We start from the raw sequence: 14238 nt of genomic DNA on the forward strand, positions 1-14238 counted from the left end.
TCGGTTAAAAAGCATTAGATGCGAATATTAGAATTTGTTAAAACGAAAAAAACTGAATGATTTTATTTTTAAGAAGGTAGGATCCATTCATAACATCTTATATAGAGAAAAGACAACAATGGATCATAAACTCCTACAATACTTAGTTCTTTCAAAAGCTAGAGGAATTTTAAAAGGGAAGGAGCTTAATATTAAAATAAAATATTCATTTTGATATTATCATTTTTTGTATATATAATTTGGCGCTATTTTTAATATATTCTTCCAAAGCAATAAAATACCAAGCTCTGCTGGTTCCTCAGTTCAGTAGGAAGTGAAACTATTATGCTACAAACTGGAAATAATAGCAATGCGAATGTGAAAACAAGGAAATAATAATAATTCAATTCTTCATTAATTTCTTTATATAACAATATAATATATTTTTGTGTTGTAATAAATTATTATACTTGTGACGTATAAATAATATGCGTTATATGCTAAGAACAGTATCAGTCTCACATTTTATTCATTTCTATCAAAAACTTCGTTATTATTTAAATTATCTTCTTTACGCAAGGGATTAAAAAAATTGCTATCATGACCTAAAATTTTTACATTACGTATCTTACCGTCTCCTTCATTAATAGTATCCAGCCACTGTGGGGTCACTTGATAGTCTACACCGACTGGTTTGCTTCCGACTAGACGGAAATCTTTTGTAACATCTGCGGCGTATTCGTTTAAACTGTTAGCGAAGCCTGTGTCGACAACAACATTGGATATCGAACTGCTGATTTGTGGATACTTATCATTCAAGTAACCATTATTTAAATAAATCACTCTCTTCTGATACCTATCATTGAATGCATTATTTCTGAGGAGAGTGAACACAGCGCCGGTTAAAGCCATATTGTTCAGTATGCCCGTGGCAAGGGTCATCATTTTTAGTGTTGGCAAGAAGAAAGGCAAGATGGCGGACATCAGTAATCCTGGCAATATCAAAAGCGGCATTATAGCGTAAAAACGTTTGGTGAGCTTTTTCATCGAGGTTCTACTGGTGGTCGCCCCGTCAGCTGAAATTAAAATAATAGCTATACTTCCAAATACTGAATAATGTTATCGCAATTTATAAAATTAAATTAAAAATGTATTGACGAATAGAGTCTAAGAAGCACTAAAGAATATTTTATTATATTTAATAAATTATCGTAAGACAGAACGATCAGAAATTCAAACGATGCTTATAATAGGCTATGTTTAATAATTTTAGTATATTGTTCTGTATCATTTGTGATGTTATTTTAACTATCTTATAGTCAATAACTAGTGCGTAGTCAACAACATATATTACTAGGTACATATTACAAAACTATTAAATATCTTACCGAGGAAAAAAAAATAGATTTTTTCTATTTATTATAAGCATAGTTGTTGCAGAAAAGGTATACTTTCAAAATGAAACAAACTATAGATACAACCTTTCGCCTAACGATAGTAAAGAGAAAATTAATATGAGACGACGTTGAACTTGTAGATTTTAAGCATATTTCTAACACTATAAAACTGTCTATTGCCACAGCTATCACTTAAGATATGCTATAGATATATATTTTAATTAACGAAGTTGATTTAAGTTTTTTTCGACAATAATAGCATTTTAGCTGTTTTTTTTAATATTTTAATTTGAACCAAATGTGAGTGGTTCTTCAAAATGTGTTAATTTTATATACTGTTTTACTAATGAGAGCTAACTGTAACTGTTGTTATGTTGCTAAGAACGAATCCAAATGTGTTTATAAGTAGATGGTTAATTATTTAAAATAATTTGACTATCCTATTTTGTTACATTAAAAAAATATCCTCAACATACATATTTTGTATTACTAAACATAATTTAAGTTATAAAAATTGTATTTATTTACTTTTTACTAAGTCAATTTTCATCACTCCATCACTCGTCGTCCCCAATTTCAAAACGTAGTTATTGTTCAAAGTCATCTCAAGGGACCGTTGTTGTAAAAGGCCATTAGTTCCATTAAATAACTTCTCCGATAGTTCCTCATCCGAAATGTTAAAGCGCTGCCAAGGGAATGTCTCTCTGAAGCGTCCTGGTCCTTGTATGTCTGCTTTTAAAGCGCTTTCCGCTTTCCATACTCCGTACGCGTTCACACATTTTGACAGACCAATATTTTTAACACATGTAACAAGGCTATCGAGATTTTTGGATGTATTGTTTAAATCTGTTACGTTTTCGCGATGTGAATCCGGTCTCGCGTAAATAAAACATGACGCGAAAATAAGAATGTCGGCGCATGCGCGCATCGCTGCTGGCAGACTAAACAGCGGTCGACGCTAGAGTTGCACTGATAGCGTTTACAGAATGGAAAGTTCATTTCCCTTTCTACGATTGATTACACTTAGAAATAACTTATTATTAAATTTCATAACAGCTTACAACGGCTTGTAAATTGATTGCTAAAAGCTATACAAAGATGATTTGTGGTAGGTAACAGTGTATGTTAATATCGTATATTGAGATGAATGCAACCATAAAAAAATATATAAAATTAATTTGTTGAACAACTTCATTCTTGCACTCAGTTATTTAAATTAGTTTTGATAATTGCGAGCTTAGTGGCTAGATACAATTGCTCCGACACTAGTGTATGTATGGGCGATATGTTTTTTGGTGAAAGTCTGCATACTTTTTCAAAAAACGGTTCAAAAGCCGAATGCACAACATTAGCATAGACCGCTGTCCGGCTCGGTCACGGACAAGCAACGAGCGTGTCATCAACCCAGGTTTCACCAAACTTACGTGATACGATTCTTGATACATACTTAATTATACACGCACGACAAACATAATTTTTCCTAATCATTTCTACGTGTGACAATTAAAAGTGGGAAATATAATGAAGTGAGGTCGAGGAATTCTCACACATTTAAAGCACATTTATTTGATTATATGTGATTATGGCTTTGTCTGTTACATGGAACGTGAACAAGTGTTATAAGCGAGCAGTACTGAGCGACGATTTCAAACATATTGTTTTATTATTATATTAATATTTCACACGCTTTAAAAACATTTAGTTGAATAAAATATTACAAAAGGGCAAATATATTTTTTACATATATTTGTATTTACATTTACTAAAAATATTTTTGAGAAAAATCAGTTTGATGTCAATCTTGTTTATAGATTATTCCAATTTAAAAGAAGTCTAACTGATTTGAAATGGTATAGAGTAATGTTAATGTATACCTACTTATTAAGCACTTTCGCTATAGATAAGGATCTGAGGAAGTCGGTATTGTCCGAGGGGAAATGTGACCGTTAATGAATCGACATTAGTCCTTAACAGGCTGACAATATCTGGGTCGATATTTCCACGATTCAATCACGTAGTCCTACACTTTCTTTTATTTGGCGGTGACCATTGTCTCCATAGGACTCTTTATATCCTTCCAATCCATCATAAAGGCATCAGTTAAATTCTGGCTGGCAGTCTGCTATCATCGAATTTTCGGAAGTTATTATTGTAATAAAATTATAACAACTATGTGTCGAATGTTCGGAGTACTGTCATTTGCCTACGTGGCTGTATTTTTGTTGACAGTGGTGCATTGTGATGAGTTAAATAATTCTAAGGATTTTCTTAATAAAGGTAATATATTAATAACACAATTTTGATATTGAGAAAAAATGTATGTGACGTATATTTTTGCTTTTTGATATATAATATTTTTAATATATATATTTATATATATATTATAAATTTTGAAATTGCATGTGCTTACATGTTTTAAAATATTACTTACGATGAAAAGATCCATTGTAACAAAATACTTACTTAAAATAGAGTCATTTTTTGCTTTTATATTGAACTGTTTTGTTCACTCTAAATCGATTGATCGTTAAGGAATAAGAGTGTAATCTAGAATTTTTAAAATAAATGAGATAAAAGTTTATGAAATTAGGAAGTCGAGAATACATCCTATTTCTTTAAATTTGAAAAACCAGATCATATTTTTGTTTTAGAAATTTATCTAACAAGCGCTTTATGTATGGACTGCATATTTGCTGGATTTTTTAAATATAAAAACTAAGTGTTCCGTGTTTTTTTTACTTCATTTAAAATAATAACAATATATGTTTTGTGTCTTTAAATTCTTTGTCTTTTTAAATGTTTTTAATTGCGTGACTTTAAATGCTTTCGTGATTATTATTTCTTAAGTGACGTTGATTTAATCTCTAAGAAAGTTATAGCTCTACATGAGTATGTTATTTGAACGTAATTAATTATTATCAAAATTAATATAATTCCAGACACAGAAGTCGGCCGTACTTTTGGTCACAATGCGCTGAAGAGATTGTCGTTCATCTTCCTGCCAGTAATGTTTACGCTTGGCGTCATATCAACACTTCTGATGTCCCTGGCAGTGATATCCGTCAAGAATCTTGCTATTGGAGTTGTTCTTCTTATAGTAGCTGTCAGTCAGGTAATTTGATAGATTTTTTATAGTGTTACTACTTATTTCTTTGATAAAAGTATGGACCAAAATAATACATAAATAAAATAATCCTATGGGACAAGTCCTTTAGTAAATATTTTGCAAAATTTTTAGGCTGTATCAAGATTGTTTGCTGGTGCAGTCCCAGCTCCAGCTCCTTTAGTATTCCACCCCCGAGCTGAACTCCTGCCAGCCCCAGCACCTGCGCCCTGGCCTGTCAACGGCCCCCTCCTCTCACCTTGGGCCAGATCAGACAACGACGCCACCATATCCGATTAATTATTCGAAGCTCATAAACCAGGGGTGGAAACGACATCCCTAACGAATCGTTTAGCATTTATTCGACTTCTAGCTTTGTCATAAGGAATGACTAGCACAAAGGTAATAAGTCCCACCTTCGTCTGCCTGTCTCGAATTATATTCGTGAAAGTTAGACGACGATAAATTATTATTTATTATTATTTATTTCTTATTTTTAAGTATAAAAACAATTTTAATTACAATAATGCTTTCATTTTCCTTCCCAATGATATTTCAACTTTTTTTATATTCCTTTGTTGAAGTTCCTTAACTTGTTATGCAGCAGATATGAATTAGTTTCAAAAAGTATTCAATTTTCTATTTTATTTATACTATAACACTAGGGGCTCCCGGAGTATCTGATGTTACATTTTAAGTAAGACGATCTTCAATAGAATATTGTTTCGTAATAATTTATACTTCATAAAAAAAATCATAGAGCCTTTAACTTCAAAGACTAGGGACTTGGCAAATTTAATACTACTTATTGGTTTTAATTTACTTTTATTGATTTAAAAGTAGAAATTTAATTTCGTGTTATGATTAAATCAATTTAAATTTGATAAACGAAATTCAAAATGTTTTGGTTGTTACACTCGTTTTGATAGATGTTATTAAATCAATTTCGTATAAATTTATCATATTGGCCATAAAAAGCGCTTCAATATTCATTTCTTCTTCATACTCTGATAATTTAAAAAAAGTTTCCTACACAAAGATCAAACAATTTCTTTAAATCAAATTGTCTACCAGAAGAAAATTAGGAGTTATATTATTGTTTAAAATAAATATTTTTATCTCGGTAATATACCGTCCAGTGTATAAAAATTATACAAATTACAGCTATAATTGTGTGAACTGTCTGAGGATAAATAAATATTAATTATTAAAATGGTTTACACACTTAATGTTATGGGGAATTCATTTAGACTATAAAACCGATTACAAGAACGAGCAGATCTATATATAACGTTGCAGTGAAATCCTTCGACAACTGATATATTGAGGCTATTGAACCTTTAGATTTTCTAACGTGTTCTCTAGAAGCTAATCATAAAAAGAGTGAAGCAAAATAGCTACCATAAACATATAATAAAAATAAGCTTTTACTGTTAAAAAATATTAATTAATTTGAACATCTAAACGATCTATTGGTGAAAACAGAAGATATGAACGATCTCGATCAGGATTACAGCAAAGAGAGGGGCGAGAATTGACTACACTAACGTCCCGACCGTCGCAATGACTGCACTAACCGCGCTGTTATTGTCAGTAGTTTTTATAAGTTCCTCAATAACTTTGATACAATGTTCGTCTTCGAGAAACGACGAGAATCACACAATCAAACTCCACGACGCTGTCGACCTGAAGATACCTAAAAATAGCACGGAAAAAATTATTTCTCTTGAAATAAACATGAATAAAAATGAAGAGACAGGTATGTGATTCACTGTAAGTTTTTATTAAGTCTTTTGAATTGCAAATCAAAGGCATCTACATTGAGAGAAACAAGAAAATGAACACTGAAACCAATATAAACGCTTATTTAATTAGAATAAAATTTATTGATAAAAATTACTTACAAAACAGAATAATATTAAAACGGAATTAAAAAAAAATAATATTTAAAAAGAGTTTTTAAATGTATCATATTATTTTAAGTGTTCTTAATATAAAAAAATAGTGAAACAGAATTTAATTATATCTACATAGAGATGTCACTTTAGTTTATTTTATAGTATTTATAAGAAGTTCCAACATTTAATGTAATTATGAATTCTATTTCATGTATATATATTTTGATAATAATAGAAAGAAATGCGGCTATACATAGTACAAATATGGATATTTGAATGTTGTTAATGCTTCGTTACTAATACTGTCTGTATTACAAGAATTTATATCTTTTTGGGATAACACATATCTTTTAAAGATTAAATATTCGAAAAAAAATATCTTTTATATAGATTTCTCTTAAATTCCAGATAAATTCCATCACTAGTTACATATCTTATTAAATTAAAATCTAGTAATAAAACAAATTTCGTACTAACGAATTATACAGAAACACAATAGTGTAGATACTCGTAACAATAAGACATTAGTTGCTTAAGTTTCTTTAGACCGTTAAAACGTCTGAATGTTCCAGTACAACTACAATGCTTTATATAGAAAAAAAAGCTGTAATTTAAAACAAAAAAATGCACCGTAAGTAATAGCATTGTTTATTAGCAGTCTTATTTTATAGAATAACTGTGTTAAGTTTGGTATGTGGCATAGGAACTTTTGTTTTGTATTCAGGATAAACAACTTATGAATGTATTGACCCAACAAAACGTGGTCATAAAATGAAGCCATTTTTTATATTAGGCGTTAGAAAATTATGGCATTGAAACCACGTTTTTCTATTACTTACAGCGGTGAAAGTTACCATCTGTAATATTCTGTTTGTTTTTTTTGTACGTCTCAGAAAACAAGTAGCTGACAAAGAAGTGCTCTAGAATTAGTTTTTATTTTGTTTATTTTAACAAATTTTTATATATCGAAAGTTCCAGAGAATACGAGGAATTCTATATTTATAGTCATGTACGTATGTTGATCAGTCACACATAGATTTTAGAAATTCAAAATTACTAGAGCAATTCTGTTCCGATCAATTTATTTTTATCTCCTATTTATACTTTCATAATCATCAAATGATATTAAATGTAAGCGAGTTGGATACAGGGGTAAAAAAAATATACTAATTTAATTTACATGCAAATGAAAAAGAATGGTCCTATTTACAAATGTTAATATTTTATTTTATAACAAATAATCTTTTGTAAAATCGTGAAGAATCTTTTCTTAATCTTTTGTGAAATCGTAAATCTTTATTAATAGAAGGCGGTGTTCCTCTGGATCGTCAGCTCACTTGTGGACGGACCCTTACTGCATACATCTAGGTTTTATCGTGTACAATTACTATTGATTATATTTATTGATTTACTATTTAATAAATCAGTAAAAATACTTTTAGTTCGTCTACAAATATTAGTCTAACTAATGTCATTGTCGATGAAAGCTACATCAATCAAGTGTCCTTGATGAACTAAATGACTTCCATGGGACCTTAACTTTATGGAAGATGAGCTCAGATAAGGGATCGTATTTACTACATATAGTTTTCAATATATTGACAATAAAATTAGTATATAATCAGGATAACTTAGACACATTTTAGGATAATAGTTAATTATAAAGCTAAGGTATCCATTGCAAGTGGATCTTATAAGACGCAGGGATCTTACTTTCACTATTATAAATACCAGAGTGAAAATGCCGTTGAATATGTTGAAAGTGCTTAGAACAATCCTAAACTTGATAAATTACGTGTTACGTGGATATGTGAAATTTATAATCTAACAAAATCAATAAATACTTTTAATCACCCTATCAAAATTTTTAATTGAGTCAATAAACATATTTTAAGGCATATAATACATATTACTCGGGGATATTAAAAAGTCTATTAAAAAGGCTTTTCGTCAATATATTATTATCATTTTGATGTATATTTCGTTGATTTCCTCCAGTCTATACAATGTATTATTATAATATAATCATTTTGTAAATGTTAGATATTTTCATTTATAAATATCATTAACAATTAATTACTAGTTACTGAGATCTAAGACTTTCGCGTGTATTCATTTTAATAAAACTAATATTTTCGGATTTCTACGCTTTATTTTATTAACGTCGGGAGTATGTAGTTTTAAAATAATAAAACAAACCGTAGTTAGAGGAGAATGTTAGTATTATTTTAACTATTTAGTTATTTTCATATTTTGACGAATACATTGGTAAAGTTCTCTTTCTCTCTTTGACTTATTTTGCACTTCGATAAAGTCCTACAGAAGTAGTGCCTGTCACAAATTCATACATCACATAACTTATGTGTAATTTTCTATTTTCGATTTACAACAAAAATATCAGCACTCAATTTATATATAAATGAGAAAACATTAATATTCTAAGTGAAATTGTTTTGAAATAGTTTTTCAAATTATAATAGTAAGCTTTATAAAGCAAACATTAATTAAAATATATCGTAACTTATGATTTAGTTTCTCCCATAAAAGTAAAAAACGCGATGAAGCTAAGACATACAGACGAAATTATCTTTTTAATGGGACGCTTCAAAAATGCTGGCAGCGACAAATATCCTGTTAGTTTGTCTAAAAGTAATAACATCAAAACGTCTCTTAGCATATTGTGTACTTTAAGGAATTATTTTCATTAAATTGTTCGTAACTCTGTCTTTCGTATCATTCGAAATTTTAATATCCTTCTTGGATGGTAGTGTTTTCTTTGCTATTTAAATAAATATGAATAAGTATTTCTTCACGTATCTATGTACATACTATTTTGAACTCACATATTTGTAAATCTCATTATGAAAATTTATTTCTCGTATAGCTTTTAAAGGAAAAGAAATATGATGTGTTTTCTTTCAGGTCGAGGCAATAACAAGAAATTGATGCAGAGGATTCTGCCGATGTTTATATTACCATTTGTCATGCAGTCAGCAATCGTCCCTCTGTTCCTGGGTCTTCTGAAATTCATGTTATTTAAATCACTGATGATTGGAAAATTGGCTTTAGTACTCATCATTATAAATGCATTCAAAAATAGCAATTCATTTAAAGGCAGACAGGACGAAGCCATAGCCAACATTCATTACGGTTTCCATGGAAACGGAAACGAGGAATACGGTTCATATTTCAATCGTTAATACGTCATGTCTTTATTTTACCTAATAATAATAAACAATAAAGTTCATTTTAGTTCATGAACCAAAGATTGTTCATCTAAACAGAGTATAACTTCCAAGGAAATGACAATAAATAGATCAAGAGATCTATTGCTTTGCAACTAAATAATGCAACTAGCTAGATTATAATGAAAATATTTTTCCATTGCTTTATTTATTTAATTTAAAATATGTTTTGTAGGTTGTTGGATTGTTCATAGAAGCTTTATATAGTAAATTATTAAGAACGCTTGTTTCTTTAATCATAATGTTATATTAATGTAAATATCTTGTTAATTAAATATTTAATTTTAATATAAGAGAGTCGCTAATAAAGAGAATACAGAATATATCCTTACTTTCAATCATATTTGGGAAATAATGAAGAACGTAGATGAAGTATTGCATGGTACCTAATATGAAATCTTCAAGGTGCATAGATTCGAAAACATTTTGAAGAACGATTTATGTCACAGATAATTTTTTCTGTTTTATTTTTTTATACCAGCTAGTTCTATTATATACATTTTGCATTTGTTTTCTATTAAACTGTGACGTCATTAAAACATGTACGGTTTACGATGACGCAAGAAATTCTAGTGACAAGTGCGTAGTTAAAACTCAGATTATATCTCCAATAAATCGATGATGACTCATGTAAAACCGGCAGGTATTTTGGAACAAATCGCTCAACATTTGAAATAATGTCAAAATTGAGTTTTAGAACATCCTACCAATGGAATTATTTGAACTTATATGACACTGATTATAATCTATCCATATTTTATGGTTATTGTACTTTTTGTTTCATAGAACAGAAATTGAAAACATTTAAAGATGTTTAAAATGGCAAACTTGCGTGTTTTAAATTTACGATATATTTTAATTATGTATTACACACGGTTACTTGTTGATTATATTGTAACGCAGTGTCAAATCTATATGAAACAACTGACATTATTGCACAGATTATAACAGATAATTGTACTTGTTGATCCTATGTTACACATTTTATTCGGTAGGAGGAACACAAAATGTATATATATATATTGTTAGTAAGGTATAAATAATAGATTACTTGTTATACTTACTGATTATAATTGTGTTTTTTATTAATTCTGTAATATAATAGTACGATGCACATACTTTCTAAACACATTCTCTTATTTTGCCTCTGAAATTGAAATTCTAATATAAATAAAATATAGTTTAATCAGCAAAGCATATCATGAAATGTAATAAAAATGCAAATTAATAATTAATTTAATAAAAAATTCTCTATGTTATGAATTTCATTTTTTTAATGTTTAATTTAATATATTGTTAATATTTGATAATATTACAAGTCACTTGTCAGTAATTTCCAAATACTTAAAATTAAATGCTAATATTCTAAAAGGTTTTAATCTATCGTGTGTACATTAAACATGCCATTTATTTCAAACATCTCGCTACTAAATTTCATTTCCATCACATTCATGTTTATTTTATTTAAATCAATTATTTTTCTTTATTTTACTCAACAAACGACTGACAAAAAAACTCTGGTTGTTATTGGAAATAAAGAAAATAATCCAGGTAGGTAAAACTTATTTTTCATATTTTTCGCTATCTCTTTACCATAACAGATTAATATTGAAAATATTCTGACTTCGATATCGTAAAATATTAATCCCAAGGAAAGGCTACTGAAAGTGTGTTCCTACTTTTTGAAATTTGTCAACTAAAAACTGGTAACTATTCGTATGCAGTTATAGATTCTACTACCAAAAGTCTATAGTAGAAAGGTCATTAAAAATATTATATTTTCTTTAAATCTTTACATTTTATTTGTTTCAACACTTTTCATATGCTTTCTGTTTTGTACTGTACTGTATACTTTATTTCAGTGTTCCTTCAACTTAAGTAAACGATATTAATAGTTCTCGATTTATTTATTTGATAGTTAAAGTGCGGTTTGTATAAACAACTGCTATATAATCGTGTTAAATGTTTGGTTCATAACATTTAAATGCCGGATTAGAATGCATTTGCTTCTTGTAAAATTATAGCCTTACTATACCTTTGTATAATTACTACAATACAATACACACCTAACGTACATAGGTTTTTTATTATGAATTTTCGAACTATAATAACGCAATATAATATAATAAATTCGCATTTGTCAATGATCCAGATAAAAATTATAGCACTTCCTATTCACTTTTCCATTGCTGTTTAAATACTACAGGCACTTTTCAATTAATTTCAAATTCAACATGAAAGACTAATCCTTCAATTCTTCTTTTCTACTAATGTAATAAATGCAAAAATTGAAGCGAACTTATGGATGTAAACTATAAAAATAAAAAATAAATATTTGACTTTTTAAAATGAAATATGTATTAACATTAAATGAGAGTCTAGATACACGCAATGTAGGTATAATATGTATTCCAAATAAGTTACCTTACTAGTAATACCTGATTTTATTTCTTGTTCAAAGAGATAATCACTTGGTGCAGAACTTGGTCAGCAGGTTCATAAATAAAATAATTTTCGATTTAAGAATGAATAAAAAAGGAAAGAACTTAAGAAAATGTCATAACACAATTTTTGTATATACACACTTTACCAAATATTATTATTACATTTTGTTTTTGTGTTTGAAATGTTTATTTGCATCTAATATAAAACTATTCGTATTTTTAAACTTTATTTTTTTTATTTCATGTATGTGGTCCATGCTTATATTGCAGAATTTTAATGACGATAAAGATGTGTTTACATTATAAATAGCATATTTTAGTTCTCGTAGTATCTTCGGATCTATCTTAGGATATTTATATCTTGTGCGCAACAACATAGTCAAAACAAGTCAATCATGTAAATCTCGATGTCAGGCTGTTAGATTGACACGTATTTATCTTCCGGCTACCCAAAGGATAAACAAAATTGATTAATTATTTTTATTATAGTAGTAGGTATTGACGATAAAGGTTGTATGAGGTAAATGGGTATCCAATATTGGCTTGAAATATCCATGACATACTTAGTTAAATTGTTATTCTCACATTAAATAGTCGTAACTATTGTGTTTGCTTTTCATAATGACACAGAAAAACTTTATAAGTTATATCAACAGAGCGCGCGTTCTTTACTTGAGTGTAATGGGATGTTTAGACTACGACACTTGATATGGTAGACTATTTGGTGTATACACTAGTGTCTCTGTAGGCAACCAGGTACCTATTTCAGTTGCAATATTAATTACGACACTATAAAGTCTGCATCAGCCGTTGTGTGAACAGGTTGTGTATGTTGTATATAGATGTTTTGTAAGAATTTTGAAGTTTTTCTCGACAGTGCATGCGTCTATTGCACAGAATAAATTTAACGTGGTGTGAAAAAATCAGGAAGATAATAATATTTTTTTCTGATAAGAGTTCGGGGATTTGAGTTTCGGAACGATTTATCCGATGACTATAAAACTGGAAAATAAAATGATACTAAAAGCAACAAAGTGAAGTTATTTTTCTAGTTTCGTAATAGTCATTTTCCCTTATTAATAAGTAGTCTTCATATATCATTCGACATAAGTTTTTAGAACGGATGATTTTCTGTTCTTAACTCATTGAAAAAACTATGTTTAGCATCTTATTACTCACATATAATAATGTGGAATAAATATTAACATATAACCTAACAATATAAATTCAACATCACCAATAAACAGCTGTGAATATATCACGTTTGTGATCTTTGTCTAAAAAAGGATTAGAAGTAATAACTGTTACACTACTTACTACTACACTCATCCACGCTGTCTTCTAAATGTTCTAAGTGGTCGCCGTCACACTACAGTCTGCATACGGAGTTATTACAGTTTTTTATCCACAAATCTTCACACGTTACAGTAATAACGTAGGTTATTGAATGAGAAACGAGAAAAACTTCGTATGCAATATGACGATGCAAAGCTAGAGCTCGCAAACTATTTCCATACAAATGGAACTCAGAATTTTAGGAACTTCCAAAATTTTGGTTACTCTTTTTAGCTTTTACACTTCTATTGTTACACCGCTACCATATATAAGGGACAGAAAATCTAAAGTCCGTTCAATACTAATAGTTCTTTTCTACGTTTATAAAGGTTATATAGTCTTATATTTTTTAATAAATCGCAAAACATTTTTAACATAAAGTCTCTGAGACAAGTATTCATAAAGACAGCATTATAAGTACAAGAAAATAACTCGTAAATATAACAATAATGTGTGAATATAAATACAAGGAAAATCTTTAAATCTTCCAAAGATCTAAGTGTTACAAGTGTTGTAAATGATAACGGGCAACAATCATCCATTATCATAAAAACATTTATCTGAAGAGAATCATTCGATAACAGGGAGACAAACGGAGTTGATAAAAAAGAGTCAGAAGTGGAAAGCGTACAATACATAAAATATAAGACAAAAATTATTGGATTCATATTATAGTTACAACAAGGAACAATTGACAATAATCGTAGGTTTTCCTTCTAGTAAAAATATTTGTATAAATCTCTTCTCCAGTCCATGATATATTTATTATAATATTTTTCGCATCTTAATGAGTATGACAAATATGCTGTGGTAATTGGTCGGTCTTGTTACAAATTA

General features: G+C 29.0%; 3 protein-coding genes across 3 annotated transcripts; 2 read left to right on the plus strand and 1 right to left on the minus strand.

Moving 5' to 3' along the window:
* Positions 1 to 248: 248 nt before the first annotated feature.
* Positions 249 to 2323, minus strand: LOC116768580 (uncharacterized). Its single transcript, XM_032659325.2, has 2 exons — positions 1905 to 2323; positions 249 to 1055 (listed from the first exon to the last, which is right to left on the minus strand). The coding sequence occupies exons 1-2, from the start codon at positions 2302 to 2304 to the stop codon at positions 505 to 507; spliced, it is 951 nt and encodes a 316-aa protein (XP_032515216.2). The 5' UTR covers positions 2305 to 2323; the 3' UTR covers positions 249 to 504.
* A 1146-nt stretch (positions 2324 to 3469) lies between these two features.
* On the plus strand, positions 3470 to 4948 carry LOC116768619 (protein apnoia). Its single transcript, XM_032659373.2, has 3 exons — positions 3470 to 3653; positions 4316 to 4488; positions 4615 to 4948. The coding sequence occupies exons 1-3, from the start codon at positions 3548 to 3550 to the stop codon at positions 4777 to 4779; spliced, it is 444 nt and encodes a 147-aa protein (XP_032515264.1). The 5' UTR covers positions 3470 to 3547; the 3' UTR covers positions 4780 to 4948.
* Positions 4949 to 5983: 1035 nt separating this feature from the next.
* Positions 5984 to 9917, plus strand: LOC116768551 (uncharacterized). The gene is made up of 2 exons (XM_032659293.2): positions 5984 to 6238; positions 9300 to 9917. Exons 1-2 carry the CDS (start codon positions 6043 to 6045, stop codon positions 9575 to 9577), a joined length of 474 nt encoding a protein of 157 aa, XP_032515184.2. The 5' UTR covers positions 5984 to 6042; the 3' UTR covers positions 9578 to 9917.
* The last annotated feature ends 4321 nt before the right edge of the window (positions 9918 to 14238 follow it).

The sequence above is a fragment of the Danaus plexippus genome, chromosome 4, assembly GCF_018135715.1.
Source record: "Danaus plexippus chromosome 4, MEX_DaPlex, whole genome shotgun sequence".
Taxonomy (NCBI): Eukaryota; Metazoa; Arthropoda; class Insecta; order Lepidoptera; family Nymphalidae; genus Danaus; species Danaus plexippus.